A 20,941-nucleotide genomic window follows, 5' to 3' on the forward strand; every position below is an offset into this window, starting at 1 on the left:
GCTTTTAACCATCTCTGATCGATACCTGATTACAAGTTGAATTTTGTGCTGCTCTGAGCTGTCAGTGACCACTGACATTTTTGCAAAATAGGCTATTGTGTAATTCAAAGGGCAGATCAACTTGGCCTCCCCCCAGAAAAAACACACACCCTCATAAAACAAAAGACTCTCTGCAGAAACTCCCTGACTAGGGAGTCCATTCTTTCCTATTAACCTGCAAGTCTTTAAGAATTAGAACACCTTTGAGAACTATTCTTGGCGCTCTGTTGCTTGCAGCAGTAAGTTACACTGGCGATGAAAGTAGCTCAAGTTTGCTTCCAAGAGGAGGGGGGTTTGGTGGTCGTTGCAGGAGAAAGATGTCAGAAACGGCAGTAGCCCCAAGAGAAGTAGCTGGGGCTGGGAAGGGTAGCAGATTTCTTTCACAGCCCTGTTCAGAACTGGCCCTGCTGCTGGGCTGGAGCCAGTGGGCAGCGGCAGGCCTGCTGTTAACCACACACGTTCCCTCCTCCCTCCCCCTAGGGGCCACTTGGCCACTGACACTTGGCCCAGAGGCAGTGAGGGGTGGGGCTCTCCTCTAGCTAATGTTTCCAGGGATGAAGTTAAGGCATCTATTACCCAAAATTCATCCCCCAAGATTTGGTGATTTATATCCAGGGAAAGGGAGTCCTCCTAGACACAGAGGCAAAGTCACCAAAAGCCAGAAATGAGCAAAACACAGATGAAGAAATGACACCTTTTAGAAGAGACACAAGTCTCCCCTCCTGCTTCCTTCACAAAGCACTTCTATCTCGAGTGTATTGGTTTCCCATGGCTGCCGAAACAAGTCAACACAAAAATAGGGACTTAAAACAATGGTGTATTATCTGGCAATTCCAGAGGCCAGAAGTCAACCCAGGTCTCACTGGGCTAAACTCAGGTGTCAGCAGGGCTGTGTTCTTTCCTAAGGCTACAGGGGACAATCTGTCTTCCTGCCTTTTCCAACTTCTGGAACCCGCCCAGATCCCTTGGCTCGTGGCCCCTTCCTCCTCCTTCAAGGCCGGCAATGTGAGTGGAGTCCTTCTCATAGGGCATCACTCTGACGCTGACTCTGGGCCCCCTCTTCCACTTTCAAGGACCCTGGGATGACATGGTCCCACTGGATAATCCAGGACAATCTCCCCACCTCAGAGTCACCAGATTGGCAACCGTAATTCCAACTGCGACTTTAATCCCCGTTGCCACGTGACCTAATACAGTCACAGGTTCCCAGAACTAGGAAGCAACATCTGTGGGGACTGTTCTTCTGCCGACCACACTACACCTGTGGTAGGGTGGGCTTTCTATCTCCACTGACCATCAAACCCCCAGTCAGAGCCACTACCCAGGCCTAGACCCTGCAGAGGGGAGACCTGGCTTCCGTGTCTCTGAGCGGGCAGCAGGACAGGACAGCGAAAAGCTGCACACAGACCAGTGCCAGAGCCTTGGTTCCTGTGCTGGAGGCTCCATCAATTCCCAAATGGGAAAACAAATAGAGCAAAGGTGCAAACGTCTCTTGAACCTTCCTAGTGAGACCAAAGAAACGGGGCAGCCTGGAGCCAGTAGTAGAAACGCTCTGCCCAGGCTTCTCCCGTTCACTGTTCTGTACTGTGTGCCTGCCTCGGGGCCGCCCTGGGTCAGCAGGACAGGTGCGGTCCTATCAGCTCACAAGCTGGCAGTTCCTTCACACCTGAGGGTCGCAGCCCACGCCCACCGTGACAGCTGTTCGCAGCACCTAGGGGGAGGCAGGTAGGGAGTGGGGCCACTGCATCCTTAGGGGGACGTGTCATGGGGCAAAGCCCACAGGTGATTCTTCCCCTGGCCTTGTCATTGTCACACTGCTCAGGAGCAAAATGCCCTGAGCTCTGGTCACCTGCCACGTGGCTGGGAGAAACCGGTTCATCTGCTTTGCCCTCAAAGCCCAATCAACACAGAGTTGGGACAAGGCAATGCCATCTTAAACACGAGCCAGACACACGCAAACAAGGATCGTTTTCCTCCCACAAAACATCTCTGCTAACACACCTCGCAGGAGGCCCCAGCTCTCTCTACCGACCCAGAACCAGGCACGTGCACCACAGTCTTTTTGGGAACCCCGACCTTTGAGGTTCACTGGGTGATATAAATCCTGCAGATCAGGAACCCCGTTCTCAGGGAAAGGTGGGTATCCTTCAGTCTCATTGCCCAGATAAGACACCTGTGAGATGATATCACCCCTCCTCTCAGTTGTATTTAACTTCAAATTATGGGACTATTGCAGCAGAGAAATACATTTGCTGCACATGCATTCAGGATTCACAAGAAAAAGACTGTGGCCCAAAGACAGGGCTGCTGTGGGTGGGGCCTCTGTGTAGAAATGAGGACCAAAACAATCGACTTGCAGTTAAATTGAAGGAATGACGCTTAGGGCATCAACTCCAGAGCCAGAGGCTTGGGCTAATTGCCATAAGGAAAAAGGACCTTCAGGAGGCCGTAACTGGAGAAGACAGTTTCAGAAACGAGGGTGAGGGGAGGTCTGGTGGCCTGCTTAGCTGTGACTTTCCTCTTCCAACTGTCCAGTTGTCACTTCAATTGTCACCACTGCCTGGAAAGTCCCAAAGCCTCTGCCTCTCCCAAGAGAAACCATCTGCTGCCTGTGCCCCTCGACAGCAAACCCCCCAACACCATTTCCCTCAAAGAGCCAAGGAAGGGGGGCCTGCAAGAAGAAACAGACTTAAAGATGAGTCAGGATTGAGGACCAAGGAAGGACTATACCCAAAAGGCAAGGATAAGTGCAAATCCAGCCAGGAAAGCAATAACCGACCCCACAGTGGATGAGGTGCACCTGACTTCTATACTGTGCCTGTAAACTTTAACACACAGAGGTTCTCACTGTCTGTGGCAAAGGAGTAGCTAATGTACCACAAAACAGAAATCAAACTGGGGGGAAATGTACTGACAACACCCCTGGAATGCAACACAACCGATCTTGCTCAGGGAAAGCATTTTAGCTACAGAAATTGAAAAATGAAAGGGTGTCCAATGCCATCTGTTAAGTATGCGCTTTGCTCAGATTCCAACGCCGGAAAGTGTAAAGACCAATTTATCAGACTGTTGAAATCAGGATCAGGGTCACTCGGTGGAAAACCAGCACACACACCAAGGTGTGCAAGCAGGTGCGGACACAGGCTCAGGGTGCACCCCTGTTATGGTGGTTTCTATAGGAGCCAATCCAGAAGGAGCGTGGAAAAGACACTGCCACATCTCTGTATGTGGTCAGGTGAGTCCACACAGATTCCTCATCTTGTGCATCAACTCTAAACACCTGCTCAGACTCGCTGCCCAAGGCTCAGGCAGAGAAGGGCGTGCCGTTCAGATTGGATAATGAATTTGGGTTCTTTCTGTTCTTTCCTTGCGCTAGCTGTATGACTGAAGCTACTGCAGGCAGACGTCGAACTCAGTTGCAAGTGACCTGATTTCTCTCCTCTCTGAGGATGTTTTTATCAGTTCAGAAGATTGGAGTAAAGGACACGCTTCAGATCAGATATCATCAGACAGCTCATCAAAGCAGATTTATTACAGATGCCAGACCAGGTGCCCAAAGGGTACGTGGGTGGTCGGTAGCATCAAAACCAACAGCACCGAATTGAATGGGAAAAGATTTCCTATATTATTGCCCCAATGTTTTTTTTTTTTTTGGAACAGAAAGTATGTGCCTTCTTTTCTGTGCATTGGCCTCATCTATTGTATCTGTATTAGACTGTATTCATCAACCTAATACAGATACAATAGAACAATGTACAATACAATGTACACCAATAAAACCACTGCTACACTCCACTCCACTCCACTGCTACAAATCCATCATGTTTAAAGCCATCCTCCCCAACTGTACCACTGTACGAAATTAATTCACTACTCTTACAGGAGAGGATTCAGGCCTGTAAATAACAAAATTGGGGACCCTCAGCCAGATGTGGGGGGACAAGTTAAAATCTCTACTCCAGATTTGTGTTGCCAGGAAACCTGATCACCTTGGTCCCTGGACAGCCCACAGGGACTCAGCACCCCAAAAAGTTACAAAGATTAGAATGTAGGGCTTCCCTGGTGGTGCAGCTGTTGAGAGTCCACCTGCCGATGCAGGGGACACGGGTTCGTGCCCTGGTCTGGGAAGATCCCACATGCCGCGGAGCGGCTAGGCCCGTGAGCCATGGCCGCTGAGCCTGCGCGTCCAGCCGGAGCCTGTGCTCCGCAACGGGAGAGGCCACAACAGTGAGAGGCCCGCGTACCGCAAAAAAAAAAGAATGTAAATATACCTAAATGGAGAATTCCACTTCTGCTTATGATTAGCTTTCCATCTGATGGCCCACATACACATGGAACCAAAAAACAAAATCAAACGTTTTTACCAATCTAGTTAAATGTGAAAAATCCAAATGATGGTCAATAATAATTAAAATTTTATAGTAACAAGCACTTCAAATGTGCCAGGTACTAGGTATTTCAGATAATTGTTGCAGTAGAACTCCGTGGTAGGTGGTATTACCCCCACTTCACAGATGCAGAAAACAAGGCACAGAGGTATTAAGTCAGTACTATGTACCAGGGTTGGTATTTGAACCCAGCAGTCTACATTTGGAGGCCATGTTTTTAACCAGTGCACTGAGCTACCCAAAGCCCGAGGCAGGGAGACCAGCACATTTGTAGGTAGGGTTCTGCAAACCCAGTGGCTGTCTTCTCAGATGCCTTTACACTGAGGCCTAGGGAGCTCTTTACAGACTAAACTGAACTGATATTAGCAGCTAGCGGTGACATAGATTAGTCCCCACTCTCTTGCATGTTTATGAATCACTTGGCAGAGTGAACCATGTTATTTGTCTGCAAAAATGGGGGCAGGGAGAGTGTGTGCATGTGAATCATAGGGGCCAGTTACAAGAGGGGAGGCAGTGTGCTACAGTGGTTTTCTGGAGCTGGAGCATCCTGGGCCCAAGGCCTCTATTACTGTCACTCCTGGATGTGTGAACTTGGGGAATTTACTTTAAGTGTCAGTGTTCCCACCTGTAAAATGGGGATAACTGTAAAGTTATCTGTAAAGTCAGTACTGACTTTATGGGTTTGTTTAGTGGGTTCAGTGAATTCATGCATGATAATCAGAAGCTATTTACACAACAATCATCGTGTCTGGAGGATTAAAAAATTCCACTGATAAGAACTTTCCTTAGTCATATTCTGCGACTGCTCACCATAAACACTCCACAAGCCAAGCGTACTCAGCAGAGAACAAGCCTCCGAATACCAACAATGAATAGCCATGAACGAGCTTCACAGTTAATACTAAAATGCATTCCTAACCTTAATAATCCTTTCTTTGCAAAAGTTTTCCTGGTTCTTAAAAGTGTTTAATGTTTGCTAATCAATTAAACATTAATGTTTCTAATGAGGAATTTCTAAAACTAACACACAGATTTTTTAAAAGTTCTCTAATCAATCTCTGACAGATTTAGGATGGAATTCATGAAACTGGGCCTTTGCACCTGCCCTTTGATAATATCCTCCATCACATGGCCGTTTTTTGAGAACCATTTCCCTCTTCTTTCCAAATTAAAGAATTGGTGCCTGCAGGTGGTAAAGAAAAGTCGGTGGGACCAGTCACAGGGGCTGGCCAACCAACCCAGCTTCTCCTATGAACTTGAGGAGGCAGTAAAACAAACTTCACGGTAAGGAAAGTGAACGTATTATGTCGTTTTCTATTTCTGAATAGGATCTGAACTAGATTGTGGCCAACATATGACACCAACTTCCGAGTGTGGGAATAACAGGATTTCAAGATTCACCGCTTCTGGCAGCGTTCCTTAGGTTATATTTAGCAATCTTAAATTGCCTATTTTTTTTTCCTTTTTCTTTTCTTTCTTTTTCTTTCTTTCCTTTCTTTCTTTCTTTCTTTTTTTTTTTTAAAGAAAAGAACAGGAGGAAGAGCCCGGGCCTAAAGGAAGTGAGTTTCCTGACATGCGGCTCTTGAACAGCCGAACCACCCACCCTAAGGCCGGGAATGCTAAGCGCGCGCGCTGTGCGGGTGGAATGCACACTTTAGGGGGCTGTGTCGGCGAACAGCGGGCCCCTACAACTTCTCATTCGCGTGCTCTGACGACCAGCCAGACAAAGACCGCAAGTTCTCCGGCCCAAAGCTCCAGGCAGGCAGAGACCGAATCTTCCCGAAGTAGGCCCACTCCCGGCCCCAGGGGCCCGCATCCGCCGCGGAGAGGGGGCCCAGGGATCGCTCCGCGTGAACCGGCGTGCTCCTGCCCGCCCGGCTTCTGCTCCGGCCCTGCACCTCTCTGGGCTGCGGCCAGACCCCGGCCCCTCCCGGGCTCCGCGGCTGCAGGCCCACGCGCCCCGCGCGCCCCCACCCCGTCCGGCGGAGGGGCTGTGCCCGGTCCCCCGCGGGCCCCTCAGACCCCGCCCCCGCGGCCCCCGGCCTGCCCCAGATACCCACCCGGGTCCCGCACCGGGGGCCGGATTCGCGCCGGCTCCCGGAGCCGCCGCCGCCGCCACTGCCGCCGCCGCCTGTGAGGAGCGGTGGGGCGGGGACGCGAGGCGAGGCCCGGCCCCCGGCCCGCCCCCGGCCCAACCCGGCCCCCGGCCCAATCAGGCCAGCCCCCCAACCCCCAGGTCCCAAACGGGCTCCAACCCGGCCGCGGAACTGCCCAAGTCACCTTCCGCCCTCCGACCCCAGGACCCGGCCCGGCTGCCCGCATCCCATTCCGGGCCTCACCGCCCGCCTGGGCCTCCGGCCCCAGGACTTTGCCCCGGAGGGAAGCCCCGAGCCTCCAGAGTGAAGGCAGACCCCCTAGGACGCTCCACGTGCGTGCTCGCCCTCTCTGTTCCACTCTCTGCGTTTGTTTTTCCTATTTTGAGGTAGGAAAAGAACACCACCCATCAGGAGACCACGGGGCGTCCCTCTTCCGCCAAGAATTCTTCGCAGGAACCCCGGGAAAGGGGTGCTGAGCCCCCCAGGTCTGGAGATGGACAGGCGGGCACTAGGAGGGGTCTCGGCATCCGAAGGTGCAGCCGGCTCCGGAGCCCCTCGTGCCCCTACCTCCGCCTGCCACCCTCAGGGCACTTAGCCGTCCCAGGTCCCCGGCTCCCCGAGTGCCCTGCGCGATCCCCCGGGGAGCCGGAGTTGCCCAGCTGGACGCACGTTGACATGTTTGTTGCTTTACAGAAACTGAGCCAGGAGGGGTAGAGCTCGGTCTTAGAGATAAAGATGGAGAAAATGCGTATTTATCCTTTAATATATTTACATAGTTAGATGTTCTGTGTTTCTAATGCACATAAATGGCACAAAGGCCGTCCGCCCCGCACGCCCAGCGCGTGGTCCTCGCCTGCCGGATGTTGACGGCGTCGCGTAGCAACGGGAGATGGCGGAGCCTGGCGGCCGGGCTGGCGGGTAAGCGGGCCTAGGGACCTTGGGTCTCGCAGCGACCCCCACGCCTCCCCCTTTCTATAGCCCCCTAGGCGCCCCTTCCCTTCCATGCCCCTTTCCCCTCCCTCTGCCCCTGCCACCCCCACCCTCTGGGCCTTTCCTGCCCTCCCCGGACACCCCCACATTCCTGCGCGCCCTTCTCCCTTCTCACCTCGCGTCCCTTTGTCCTCTCCCGTACCCTCCCCTTTTCCCCTCGCTCCGGGCGCTCCACTCCCTGAAACCCGGGACTTGCTTGTCCCACAGTAACCATGACAACCACTGTGCTTGGTAGTCCCTGCTGCAGAGCCCTGAGAGCAGGGGTCTCTGTACTGGATGCTGCCCCAGCGAGGTGCTGTGAGAGGGAGCACCAGCCCAGCCCCCCGCCTCCCTCCCCCTCACCAGGGTTGGAGGGGGCAGGCGATGGGCCGGGGTCCCTATGGTCAGGCAGCCCCACCGTGAATGCCTTGAGCACACAGATAGACCGTAGTAAGGTAAAAATACGGCCTCCAGGCCTCTGTTCTCTTATGCTTTGTTTAAAAGGATAGAAACTATTTTAAAGAATTTAACCTTTTACATTAGACACTGCTGTATTGTTTCTTTTTTTTTTTTTAAGGTTGGTCTACATGTGCTGACCTGGAAAGAAGTCCAGATTACAATAAATGAAAAGACTAAATGCAAAACAGTATATATAGTGTGATCTCTAATTTGGGTGGGTGGGTGGCTTTAAATGCATAGAAAAATATTTGAAAGAAAATACCCTTAAATCTCTTACTTTTACCACTGGTTATCTTGAGAAGGAGAGGAGAAGTCACAGGGGATTTTCATTGTCTGTCACATATTTCTGTATTAGTTTTACTTTTAAAAAATATATAGTTTTTTTCTAATTAGGAAAAAAAACAATTTTAAAATGTGACATTCTTGTACTATCTACATCATGGGGAAATTGGCACTTCCCTGGCGGTCCAGTGGTTAAGACTCTGCACTTGCACTGCAGGGGGCACGGGTTTGATCCCTGGTTGGGGAACTATTATAAAATCCCATGTGCTCTGAGGCATGGCCAAAAAAAAAAAAAAAGAAAAATTCACGGGGAAACTAACCAAGAGTTTCTAGAATATTTGTCCTTTTTGTACAATTTTCTCTTATTTTGCGTTTATTTTTCCCAGTTTTGTCACAGACAGAGGTATATTTATAGTGACTTTTCTGGCATAATCTACCTGTTCCTTTAATGTTTCGATAATTGCATTTTTCATTCATTCTTGGAGTGAGTCTTTTGTGCCACGTGACAGGCATGATCTAGTGCTGGTGTTAGTGACAAAGTCATGGCCATCAGCCTAGAGGGAAGGCAGATAATTAACGAGTAAATAAGTAGATATACAGACATCAAGGAGGTGATAAATGCCAAGAAAAAGAAAGATGTTATTTGAAACTGTTAACTTGTTTCTCTGCCACCAGGTCTCACCTGGAAGGCAAATCTCCTGAAGGACAAGAGGATCAGAATCATGAAGGCAACAGGGTAAAGTTCCTCATGGGATGAATTAGTCTGGGCTGTATTTACTAAGAACTAAAGAGAGTTCAGACTTTCTCAAGAAAACTGTACGATGATCCTAGGACCTTGCTCTAGAACAGACTCAAGTCATTTGCAGAGAAGCTCAATTTCCTTCCACCCCATTCTGAAGTATTGGTGGCTCTTCAGGAATGCCTCAGATATCCTACAGTTAGATTGCCCTGAGTTTTTCAGAGGTCATTTCCTGTCATGAAGGATGCAAAATAATTACCAAAAACAGAGAGCAGATAAATTAAAGCATGAAACATAATCTCCTAGCGATGCTCAGAGTGTGTAGCTGCAGTTTTCCCATTGGTGTAATTACCTTATTAAGAATAAAACCTCACAAGACCCTTTATACTTTGTATCCTGATTTTTTTCCTGCTACATGGCTACAGGTATCACCGATAGAGAAGAGCAGTGACCAGAGAAATGAAGAAACTGAGGGTGCTCCAGAGCATTCTGAAGGGGAAATCAAAAACGATGGGGAAGTCACAGTCCAGGGCAAAGATGAAGACGATGAGAAAGTCAAAATCCAAGGGGAAATGGAAACGGAAGAGGAATTCGAATTTGAAGAGGAGTTAGAATCTGATATTGAAGCCACGGCCCCTGAAGGGGAAGTCAGTTCTCCAGATCTGGCTTACTCAGACATCAGTCCTGGGGAGGTGGCCAGAGATGAAGTTGGCCCCACACGCCGGCATGAAGGAGCAAGGAGGAAAACAGGTCTTGAAGACAGAGAGGCCCCCGGCCCATCCAAATCCAGAGGAGTGGGGGTCACCTCCACAGAGCCCTCCCAGCAAGTGTCAGGCTCATCTGAGCAAATGGACCAGGAATCGGTGAGTAGCCTGAGGTCTGTTTTATGCAAGTGTTTTACTGCTCAAGTTGTTTGTACTCCTATGTGAGGAACTCAGGGTACGCTATAAATAATTCACATTGCAATCCCTGTTAGAAATGCCTTAGTAAACTTAGGTCTCAGGATCTACCATCAAATGCCAAGAGTTTCTGGACCCTCCCTTGCTGTTCCCAAACCCAAGTTGGGAACATTCCATGTAAGGGCATCTAGGTGTCCAGTCTCTAGAGCAGCACTGTCCAGTAAAATTCTGCATGATGATGGAAATGCTTTTTATCTGCTCTGTCCAATATGGTACCCATTACTCACGTGTGGCTATAGTGCACTTGAAATGTGGCCAGGGACATGGGGAACTGAATTTTTAATTTTTTGAAGATTCTAATTAATTTAAATTTATATAACCAATTGTTACAAGTGGCTACCATACTGGACAGTGCAGTTCTGGATAATGACAATAGTTACATTCTTATAATTTTCATTTTTTAATTTTTTTTTAAGATTTTTTTTTGTGTACCATTTTTAAAGTCTTTATTGAATTTGTTACCATATTGCTTCTGTTCCATATTTTGCGGGTTTTTTGGCCAAGAGGCATGTGGGATCCCAGCTCCCCGACCAGGGATCGAACCCGCACCCCCTACATTGGAAGGTGAAGTCTTGACCACTGGACCGCCAGGGATGTCCCCTCATTTTTAAATTTTTAAGCAAGCACAGACTTACAGAAAAATTGGAGTACCATAGAACTTTTAATTTTTTTAAGCATTTGAGAGTAAGCTGTCAATCTGATACCCCATTGCCTCCCAATGCTCCCATGTATGTTTCCCACAAACAACAATATAATGACTCTCAAAATCAAGAAATTATATTACATTACCCAATCATCCTCAGGCCTCCTTCAACAAATGTCCCAGTAATGTCTTTTTTTTTTTTTTTTTTTTTTTTTTTTTGCGGTATGCGGGCCTCTCACTGTTGTGGCCTCTCCCGTTGCGGAGCACAGGCTCTGGATGCGCAGGCCCAGCGGCCATGGCTCACGGGCCCAGCCGCTCCGCGGCATATGGGATCCTCCCAGACCGGGGCACGAACCCGTATCCCCTGCATCGGCAGGCGGACTCTCAACCACTGCGCCACCAGGGAGGCCCCCAGTAATGTCTTTTATAGCAGAGCTCCAGTTCAGAGTTGCCTGTTGCCTTCAGCTGCCCAGTTTCTTGTCTTCTCAATCTGTCCTTGACCTTGATGACCTTGACACTTTTAAAGGTCACAGGCCAGCTATTTAGTAGAATGTCCCTCAGTTTGGCTTTGCCTGGTATTTCCAGGTTCCCAGGTTTGGTTTAAGATCCTTCAGCAGGAATGTCACAGAAGGGTGCTGTGTTCTCCTGGTGTCCTGTCAGGTGATGCATCATTTCAGCTTGTCCATTATTGATGATGTTGGCTTGGATCACTTGATGAAAAAAGTGTCAGCCTTATCCACTATAAAGATACCCCTCACCCCTAGGCATTTAAGAAACACTCTGTGAGAAGGTGCTTTTTTGGTTTAAGATAGGAAAGTGAATATTTATTTCAAATGAGAAAAAACAACAACAGATTACACCATTGTTTTAGGACTTCTTACTTATCTCAGCAATGTGTACTGCTGTTGCACATCTTTTGTCAGGTTTATCCGTCTATATTTTGCATTTTTTTAAAGAATTTGTGGAATATTTTATTTTTTATTTATTTATTTTGTTGGCTATGCTGTGTGGCATGCAGGATCTTAGTTCCCAGACCAGGGATCAAACCCGTGCCCCCTGCAGTGGAAGCGTGGAGTCTTAACCACTGGACCACCAAGGAATTTCCTATTTTGCATTTTTTGATGCCATTATAAATGCTTTCCAATTGTTTGTTGCTAATTTATAGAAATACAATTGATTTTTGTATATCAATCTTATATTCAGCAACATTGCTAATCACCCTTGTTGGGTCTAGTAGCTTTTTTTTTTTTTTGTGGAATCCATAGGACTTTTCACGAAAAGGATTGTGTTGTCTGTGAACAAAGGCAGTTTAACTTCTTCCTTTCCAATCTGGATGCCCTTTATTTCTTTTTCATGTCTGCACTGACTAGAACCTCCAGTACAATGTCAAATAGTATTAGTGAGAGCAGACATCCTTTTTCCAGATTTTAGGGGGAACGTTTTCAATCTTCACAGTTGCATATGACCTTAGCTGTGGGTTTTCATAGATGCCTTTTGCTGGGTTGAGGAAGTTCCATCTATTCCTACTTTGTGGATTTTTTTTTAATCATGAAAAGATGTTGGCTATTGTCAAAAGTGTTTTCTGTGTCTATTGGGAGGATCATGTTTTTTTCTTTTTTAGTTTGTTAATTTGGTGGTTACATTGATTGATTTTCAAATATTAAAAACAACTCTTCATTCTGAGATAAATATGGGAGGGATACTCTGAAACTATGGTAACATCCATCCCTCTTTAACTTTCAATTTATTCATGTAAAGTTTCATATCTGAATGGACTCACTGTTTCCCATTTCATTCACTGTGTTATAATTCATTACTATCATTATTTATATTGAAGCTCAGATTTTTCCCAATTTGACCAGTGAGCCCATTCAAATTGGCCTTTGTGTCTTTCTGACACATCAGTACCATTCTTTTTTTTCTTTTTTTCTTTTTTTTTTAACCACCATCATCCTTTAGGCACTTTCTTGTTCTCTGGCACAGACTGCCCCAGCCTGAGAACCAGACATTTCTCCAGGAGCTTGGTTTCTTTTCACAGAACCCTCGACCCCAAACACACCATACACATACACACATACACGTAGCTCACACCAAAACGTCTCTAATTCCAAACCACCATTGACATGGTTCCTGCTAGTTTTCTCCCCTTCTATATTTTAACTCCTTTTTCCAACAGTAGGAGACCTGGTCCTTATTATCCTTAACATATTATTAATTTGATCAATCCCCGAATGTAACCCTCACTGCACTTCCCTGCCCCCATGTGGACACTCCTCACCCCACTCAGGCTCGGACACACACCCTCACTGGGCCACCCTGACTGTGGACACCCTCATCACCTTGTTAGGCCAACCCCACCCAGGCCAGGCCCCAATTGTTTGGGCTGTGACTCTCCACACCAGGACCCCTCCTCAGCAGGCCCAGGCCTGACACCTGTGCTATCAGGACCCACCTTGGGGACAGTCTCGGGAACCTGCTCTCCTCACCTTGTCCAGGCTCATCACCCCACACTGGGCCAAGCCAACCTGTTGGCTTTAGGTTTGATTGCTCTAGAAGGGAAGTGAGGGGTAGGGCGGGGCAGGAAGAGAACGCATAATGTTTCTCCATCATGGACTCTGGGCTGGACACTTCAATGTCTTTGACGTGTGTTGCTTCAGTGAATCCTGACAACAACCCTGTGAGGTGGGAACTATTATTATCCCCATAGTTCAGGTGAGGAAACTGAGGGCCCAAGGGACATCCTTGCCCAGAGGCATGCAGCTGTGATGGCAGACGGTCACTCTTGCTCTGAACGGTGAAGTGACAATCCCTCCCCACCCTGTGAAACCTAAAAGAGTTAATAACTTTAGAGAATGACACAATTTGATATTCGATGAGCCCTAATTAAGCTTTATAATTACAAATGACAAGTACATGATCAAAATCACTTTTAAGAATTTAACACAACAAAACAGTGCCCTCCTTTCTAAGATAGCCAGGACTGGGAATTCCCAGGCGGTCCAGTGGTTAGGACCCTGCTCTTTCATTGCCAAGGGCCCAGGTTCAATCCCTGGCTGGGGAACTAAGATCCCACAAGCTGTGAGGCATGGCCAAAAAGTAAATAAATAAAAGATAGCCAGGAGTGTTGAAGTATAGGTCACTTGTTGAGCTGTAAAGCCAATTTCCATCCTCGAGTCTAGTTTCCAGAAAACTCACGAAGAAACAGTCTCCAAATTTGATCAGCCAGAAGGGCAGAGACAAGCCCAAAGAGAGAACCGTATTTCTCACCTCTCACCTCTCAGTCTTAAGAAGTAACTTAATCGTGGAGTAGAAGCTGCTGTGTCATCGGCGTGGTCTGACACATCATTGACCTCTCATTAGGAGAAGCCCTTTCTGGACACCCCAGAGGTGGGCTTTGGACTCTGGGCCCCCATTAATGTCATTGTGGTTCTGGATGCCTCAGAAATCATTTCTAGAAGCAGCATCACTTGAGGAAGTACAATTAGAAAGAACAGGAGCTGGACGTTGAGATGACCCTTGGCTGGCTGTGCGAACTTAGGCAAGGGCTTCAGCTTCTGTGAGCTGCTTCCCTACAGATGACAGAAATGACTGGCATCCACCTTGCAGGGTCTTGTGCAGGGTCATTGTCTGTTGTTACTAATATTCACCTATTCATCAGCAGCAGTAATTACTGTCAACAATAATCGTTGCAAGAGTCCCCTTTAGAGCTAAAATGGGGCCAGGTGCTTCTATTGAGGGAAAACCCTTTCATATGGAAATGTCCCTAAAGTGAAACAGTTTGAAAGAAGAGAAGAAACAGCCCTCTTGGGAGACCCTGGCCAGGGCTCAGGCTTTCCAGCATCCTTTTACAAAGAGGATGCTCAGAGGTGTCACTTACCATCCTTGGAGACAGCAGCATTTGGGAGTAAAGAAACCCAGGTCCAGCACACACCCGTGCCTCAGCGTTTACACTTTGCTACAGATCAGGACAGAAAGAAACCACTCCCGGATTCCTCATGGGGGTGGCGGTAGGTGTTTTCTGTTTTGACCATTTGCAAAAGCCAAATGTTATGCAAACAATATTCTATTTTTTTAAATAAGTTTATTTATTTACTTATTTATTTACGGCTGCGTTGGGTCTTTGTTGCTGCACGAGGGCTTTCTCTATTTGCGGCGAGCGGGGCAACTTTTCGTTGCGGTGCGTGGGCTTCTCATTGCGGTGGCTTCTCTTGTTGTGGAGCATGGGCTCTAGGTGCGCGGGCTTCAGTAGTTGTGGCGCACGGGCTTAGTTGCTCCGTGGCATGTGGGATCTTCCCGGACCAGGGTTCGAATCCATGTCCCCTGCAATGGCAGGTGGATTCTTAACCACTGCGCCACCAGGGAAGTCCACAACTATGTTGAATTGAACACTGTAATGAATTAACTCCTTAGTCCTGACTAAACCCTCATAAATTCAGATTTGGTTGTTTTTGCTCTAAAAACAATCCCAGGGGGCGCTCCAGCAGAAGGTCTTTCCTCTGGGGGCTCAGCACCGCCTCAGACAGAGCCGGGGGAGCAGCAACACATCCCTGGACTTTGATGAGCCGCCTCTGGTTACCGAGGGCCCCTCCACGCAGGAGCCAGGTATTGTGGGACAAGCCACTTCACATGACCTTCTACGCGAGGGCTGCCACTCATTCACCACCTGTTACCTTGTTTCCTGTTGCACTGTGAGCCAAAAGATAAAAATATCATGAACAGATATGGATAACACATGTGGAGCATTTTTCTATTTTATCTCATTTAATCCTTACACCAACCCGGTGAGGTAGGCACTGTTCTCCATTTTAGAGACCCTAAGAGTCTTTAAGTAACCTATCCGTGTAAGTGGCAGAACCAAGATCCGGTGACACTGCAGCCCACAGCCCTGGCCAAATGTCTCACTGCCTTCTGGTCTCGGGGCAGCTCACCCCTAAACGTGTGTCTGTTTGCTGACTTTCCAAGGCTTTCCCGGCACACCCCTATCTTTCCACTTGGCTCTGGTATCCCAGTGTTGAGTACGTGGGAAAGCAGATTGGGTTTTTTTATATTCCATATGATGGGTGTGTGTGGATGGTCCAGCTAACAAAGCCTCACATCACTCACAAGCAACATGCAGACAGCACACATCTAAAGGAGTTAGAAACAAAACAGGATCTCTCCAGCTCAGGAAGGGAGAAAAGTTGAAACTAGAGCCTCACTGATTTCTTTTCAATCATATCTGTTTTCCATTAAAAAAAAAACATCTAGTCCATCATTAAGAAGCCACCTTTCTGTTCACTATTTATGTATTAAAAGGTATCAACAAAATGTGTTTCCTTCTTGTCTACCTTTAAAGTGAATCCTTTCTACAGAATGTGTTGAATCAGCTAGTAGAAAATTCATGAGCAGAAGACCCTGTGAATAGCACTTGTGAACCCTAACCCAAAGGGGTGCCTTTTGTTTCTTTTTTCCATCCTGTTGCACGAAACTGGGCGTCAGCTTTGCCTGATAATTCCTCCAGAGAAGCACTCTCTCTATTAACTCCTCAGTGATGTTTGTTGTTCCCCCCTACTCGTCCCCCCAGAGCCTGATGCCCACCCCAGGGAAGGAGCCACATCCTTGTTCCTGGACAGGATCCAGCAGTTAAGCATGGCCGAGGAAGGAGGCCTGGTGGAGAGCGTGGAGTCTGAGGCCAGCGACGAGGCCAAAGAAGACAGATCCCAGCTGGTGGTTTTGGACCCAAACCATGTAAGGAAACATTCTGGAGTTTTGCTTTTGCCCCATGCAGACAAAGATGGACTTAGAGACATTCCTACACCTGCCCTGTAGGCCCTGCCCTGCCCCGAGCCTCCATGGCCCACCCTCCACCCGGCAAATGCCACACTCAGGTCTCACCTGCTCCCTGAATGGTTTATCCGCAGGGTTTGAGCTGCCACCTTGTAAAGTTTATTCTCCCTTTAAGTTCATTCATTCAGAGTCAGCATTTCCCAACCTCCACACTATAGACATTTGGGGCCGGGTCACTCTTTGTGGTGGGGACTTCCTGGGCACTGTAGGATGTTGAGCAGCATCCCTGGGGCCTCCGCCCACTAAATGCCAGTAGCACCACCTTAGTTGTGACGGCCAGAAATGTCTCCAGACTTTGGGTATTGGGTGGGCGCACAATCACCCCCACGGATAGCCACTGCCTTGAGTGTCCCACCCCTCTGGCAAGTGGGGAGGGGAGGGCAGGTCTTGGTTGGATGAACCTCTTTGGAAAGACTTGGTGCTCCCGGTACCACGGGAAGGATCAGGGTTGCACTGGGAAAAGGGACTGAGGGTTCATTTGGTGCTGGCGTCCCAGGCACTGCTCATCACTGCCCTCTGGCCCCAGGGATTAAACCAGGACCACTGCCCCCGCCCACCCTGTCATATTGCACTCAGGTCCTTCGGTGCCTAGGATGAGACAACAAGTGCCTTGAATTTGTGGCTTCTGGAATAAGAATCCTGGGCAGAAGTGGGGAGCACCCAGCGTGGAAGTCATTCCTGCCGTCCCCTGCCAAGAGTTGTGGCAATTTAGGCTAAGCCCTGGCGGGGACAACACAGTAACCGGCTATGCTCTTCCACTGTTTTAGCCCCTGATGATAAGATTCCAGGCCGCCCTGAAGAACTACCTTAACCGGCAAATAGAGAAACTGAGGCTGGAACTTCAAGAGCTGGTGCGTACCTGTCCCGCCTTCCACCTGGCTGTGCACCCGCATCTCCGTGACCCAGCTTCTCTCTCTGGTGCAGGGCGTGGCCACCAAGCAAAGCCGAGTCCAGCGGCAGGAGCTGGGGGTGGACCTTTACGGGGTCCAGCAGCACCTGGCCCGCCTGCAGATGCAGCTCGAGAAGAGCCACGACCGCCACTCGATCACAGCGTGCGAGAGGCGGAAGAAGGAGGAGGAGCTGCAGAGCGTGCGCTTGCGCTACGCCAGGACCTGCGAGACCGCCGGCGAGGAGCGCAAGAAGCGTAAGGCAGCCCCGTGTCCTTGCAGGCCTCCCCGTGGCGCGGCCCCGCGTGCCATAGACACCCCAAGGGGCATCCTCACATACCATCGTATCCCTGAATGCCATTGTAACCTGGTGGGGTGTTCCCAAGTGCCATCATGACCCCGAGGGGTGTCCCCACATGCCATCGCATGGCTTCATGAAAGGCAAGCTGTGTTCCCGTACTGGAGGGGTTCCCAAACTTTTGGGGGAAGGAAGACATAAATGTCTTAAAATGCACCTAATTAGGCAAAGGAGCAAACACTGAAAGCCGGCAGGCGGGGTATTTGGAGTCAAAAGCAAAACAGGCGGGCTTCCCTGGTGGCGCAGTGGTTAAGAATCCGCCTGCCAATGCAGGGGACACGGATTCGATCCCTGGTCCGGGAAGATCCCACATGCCGCGGAGCAACTAAGCCCGTGTGCCACAACTACTGAGCGTGTGCTCTGAAGCTCGTGTGCCTAGAGCCTGTTCTCCACAGCAAGAGAAGCCACCACAAAGAGAAGCCCGTGCGCAGCAACAAAGACCCAATGCAGCCAAAAATTAATTAGTTAATTAATTTTTAAAATGCTGGAGAGGCTGGTGGGCTGCTGGGGTTGAAGATAGGGTATCCAGAAGGCAGGGAAGAGCGGGAATGGCAGAGTTTAAATAGGTGGGGAGGTATAGGTGAGGCCAATCCAAAGCGCAGGAGCCCATGGTCCAGAGCCCTGCAGCCCCAGGATGTGTGGCAGATTACGGGGAACAGGTGGCTTTGGAGCAGAAGAGACAGTGAGGGTGCGACTAGTCACCGTGCACTGTTCCTATCAAAGCAACAGCTCTGCACGGAGCGGAGGTCGTGGGCCACAGTGAACAGCGTGGTCACAGCAGGTTATTTCAGTTTTTGTGCTTTTTCATGTTTCCAACTTTCTTTATCAACTCTGTATTACTATTATAATGGGGAAATTAACCTAAAAGAATTTGGGAGAAACCAAAATCACACGTATATCCCAACTGTGGATGGAAAGAAGCATTTTGGACCCTGAGAAGTGCAGGAGAGTTTTCTGGACAGAGCTGGGGAAGAGCACCCCTCCCTGAGTGTCACCCAATTAACCGAATCTACCAAAAAGAGAAGAGCACGACATCCACACTAAAACAATGGAGCCACATCCTCCAGATAGACCAGAATTTAGACCAGGCTGAAAGAGGACACAGGTCCCGCACCCCCTCCACACAGGAGAAGTGAGCGCCCACCAGCACCCCTCATCAGATCCTCAAGGTGTGGATGGGCTTCTGGAAAGATCCAGACATCTTCGTGGACACTCTGTCCTTTCTGGAAGTTACCAGGTAGCAGGAGCAGAAGCTGTTCAACCAAGCAAGGACCCACCTAACGGCACCATTTCTCCCCTCTTCAGACTAAAGAACTCGGGTGGCGGTCCCAGACCTGCCTACCAGGTGCCGCCACTGCACTGTCCCGTAGGTGAAACGTGGGGCTTGGCCTCTGGAGAATGTCCACAGTTGACCTCCTCACTTAGGAGGAGGTGAAGCCCACCAGTCAGTAAACCTTCACATCCAAATGTGAGTCATCAGCGGCAATCCCCAGACAGGAGAGCAGACGCCTCCACAGACACAGACCGGGTTCCGAAAACATAGCATACGCCAGCCGGTGTTCGACATGAGATTTTAGAGGACATCTCATCAGTCAAATGAGAACCAACTATTAGGGAAAAGGATACTTGGAATTAAAAAATAGAATCACCCCCCACACCCCGCCAAAAGTACTAAATAGGCAAATCAGCACTGCTGGAAATTGAACAATTGAACTTGTGTACTAAAAGGTCAGTTTGAGGAATTCTGCCCAGAATTCAAAGCAAAAACCCAAAGTGATGGACGTTTTGAGAAGGAGATAAAAGACATGGACTGTAGGTCTGGTAAAGTCAGTATCCATGAGAGAGAAATTCCAGGAGATTAAGGGCATTAACCAGTGACATCAGAGGAAAACATTTGCATGAGTTCAAGAAAGATGAATCTTCAGATGTAAAGACTCATGGAGGGCCAGATGGGTGGAAGAAAAAATAAACATGCCTAGACATAGTTGGTGAAATTTTTAAATTCCAAAGGTAAAGGGAAAAAAATGCCATAGGATTACAGACAGGACAAAACCAGACACTTCCTATGTTATTTAACCCACAAGTGGGTGGAAAATTTGGGAAACTCTTCCCAGGCTTTTTTTTTTTTTTTTTTTTTGGCTGCATTGGGTCTTTGCTGTGCGCGGGCTTTCTTTAGTTGCAGTGAGCAGGGGCTATTCTTTGTTGCAGTGCGTGGGCTTCTCATTGCGGTGGCTTCTCTTGTTGTGGAGCACCAGCTCTAGGTGCATAGGCTTCAACAGTTGTGGCACGCGGGCTCAATAGCTGTGGCTCGCGGGCTCTAGAGTGCAGGCCCAGCAGTTGTGACCCATGGGCTTAGTTGCTCCACGGCATGTGGGATCATCCCGGACCAGGGCTTGAACCCATGTCCCCTGCATTGGCAGGCAGATTCTTAACCACTGCACCACCAGGGACACCACGCCTCCCCACCCCACCCCAACCCCAGGCTTATTTTACAATGTTCGGTATAATCCTTACTGGAAAAGCTTACAACGTACAAAAACAGAAAACTATAAAGTGTTCCTACTTATGAGGTGTAAAAGTCCTAAATAAAATATTAGCAAATATTAAATTTTTACTCAGCAACATATGAAAAGAAAAATACCTCCTAGTCAAGAGGGCTTAATTCTGGAATAATTTGAAATTAGGAAATCTACTGATTCATTGCATTATATTCTTAAAGGAGAGAGAACAAATAGATTTTCTGGGTGGATGTCAAATGGGTGTTTGGATAAAACTCATTGTCCATCCTAAACTAGAATAGAAGGAAAGTCCCTTGTAAGTATTTATCAGCAACTAACAAGGCAGTTTTACTCAGAGGAAAGCCCTGGAGTAATCATAGTTAAGGAGTGAGATGAGGATGCATTGTTTTGGAGGTTCCAGCCATGAAAGAAAATAGGAAAAATAAACGAAGTATAGATTCTGGATATGAAGTCATGAAACTCATTCTCCACCAGTGGTATGATTGTTTACCTAGCAGATTCAAGATCACTGATGAAAAGCTAAAAAAAACAGTGAGAAATCTATAAAGTAACTGAATACCAGAGCTATAATTTTCTTTTCTACCAGTCATATCCAATTATGAATTATAATTTTTTAAAACCTCATCCATAATAGCTATAACAACCATAAAATACTGAGGAATAAGTCTAACAAGAAGCAAGTGAACCTATGTGAAGAAAAACAATAAAATTTTACTAAAGGACATAAAGCAGATTTAAATAAATGGAACAATCATGTAACCAAATGAGAGGAAACAA

The 20,941-nt window shown here is 48.3% G+C and overlaps 2 protein-coding genes across 9 annotated transcripts in view; one reads left to right on the forward strand and one right to left on the reverse strand.

Moving 5' to 3' along the window:
* Window positions 1–6,552, reverse strand: part of TBC1D16 (TBC1 domain family member 16) — an 85,614-nt gene extending 79,062 nt beyond the window's left edge. For all 8 annotated transcript variants that reach the window (XM_081219481.1, XM_081219478.1, XM_081219477.1 and 5 more), the window contains exon 1: window positions 6,488–6,552. The gene's annotated coding sequence lies outside the window, so the exon portion shown is untranslated. The remainder of the gene's footprint in view (window positions 1–6,487) is intronic.
* Window positions 6,553–7,177: 625 nt separating this feature from the next.
* CCDC40 (coiled-coil domain 40 molecular ruler complex subunit) overlaps window positions 7,178–20,941 on the forward strand; it is a 41,876-nt gene continuing 28,112 nt past the window's right edge. The window contains exons 1-7 of the mRNA XM_081220140.1: window positions 7,178–7,441; window positions 8,909–8,969; window positions 9,398–9,835; window positions 15,044–15,176; window positions 16,138–16,301; window positions 17,168–17,251; window positions 17,325–17,544. Coding sequence (XP_081076266.1) covers window positions 7,413–7,441; window positions 8,909–8,969; window positions 9,398–9,835; window positions 15,044–15,176; window positions 16,138–16,301; window positions 17,168–17,251; window positions 17,325–17,544 — 1,129 coding nt within the window. The 5' untranslated portion in view covers window positions 7,178–7,412. The remainder of the gene's footprint in view (window positions 7,442–8,908; window positions 8,970–9,397; window positions 9,836–15,043; window positions 15,177–16,137; window positions 16,302–17,167; window positions 17,252–17,324; window positions 17,545–20,941) is intronic.

The sequence above is a fragment of the Mesoplodon bidens genome, assembly GCF_964165515.1.
Source record: "Mesoplodon bidens genome assembly, chromosome: 19".
In the NCBI taxonomy this organism is placed as follows: domain Eukaryota; kingdom Metazoa; phylum Chordata; class Mammalia; order Artiodactyla; family Ziphiidae; genus Mesoplodon; species Mesoplodon bidens.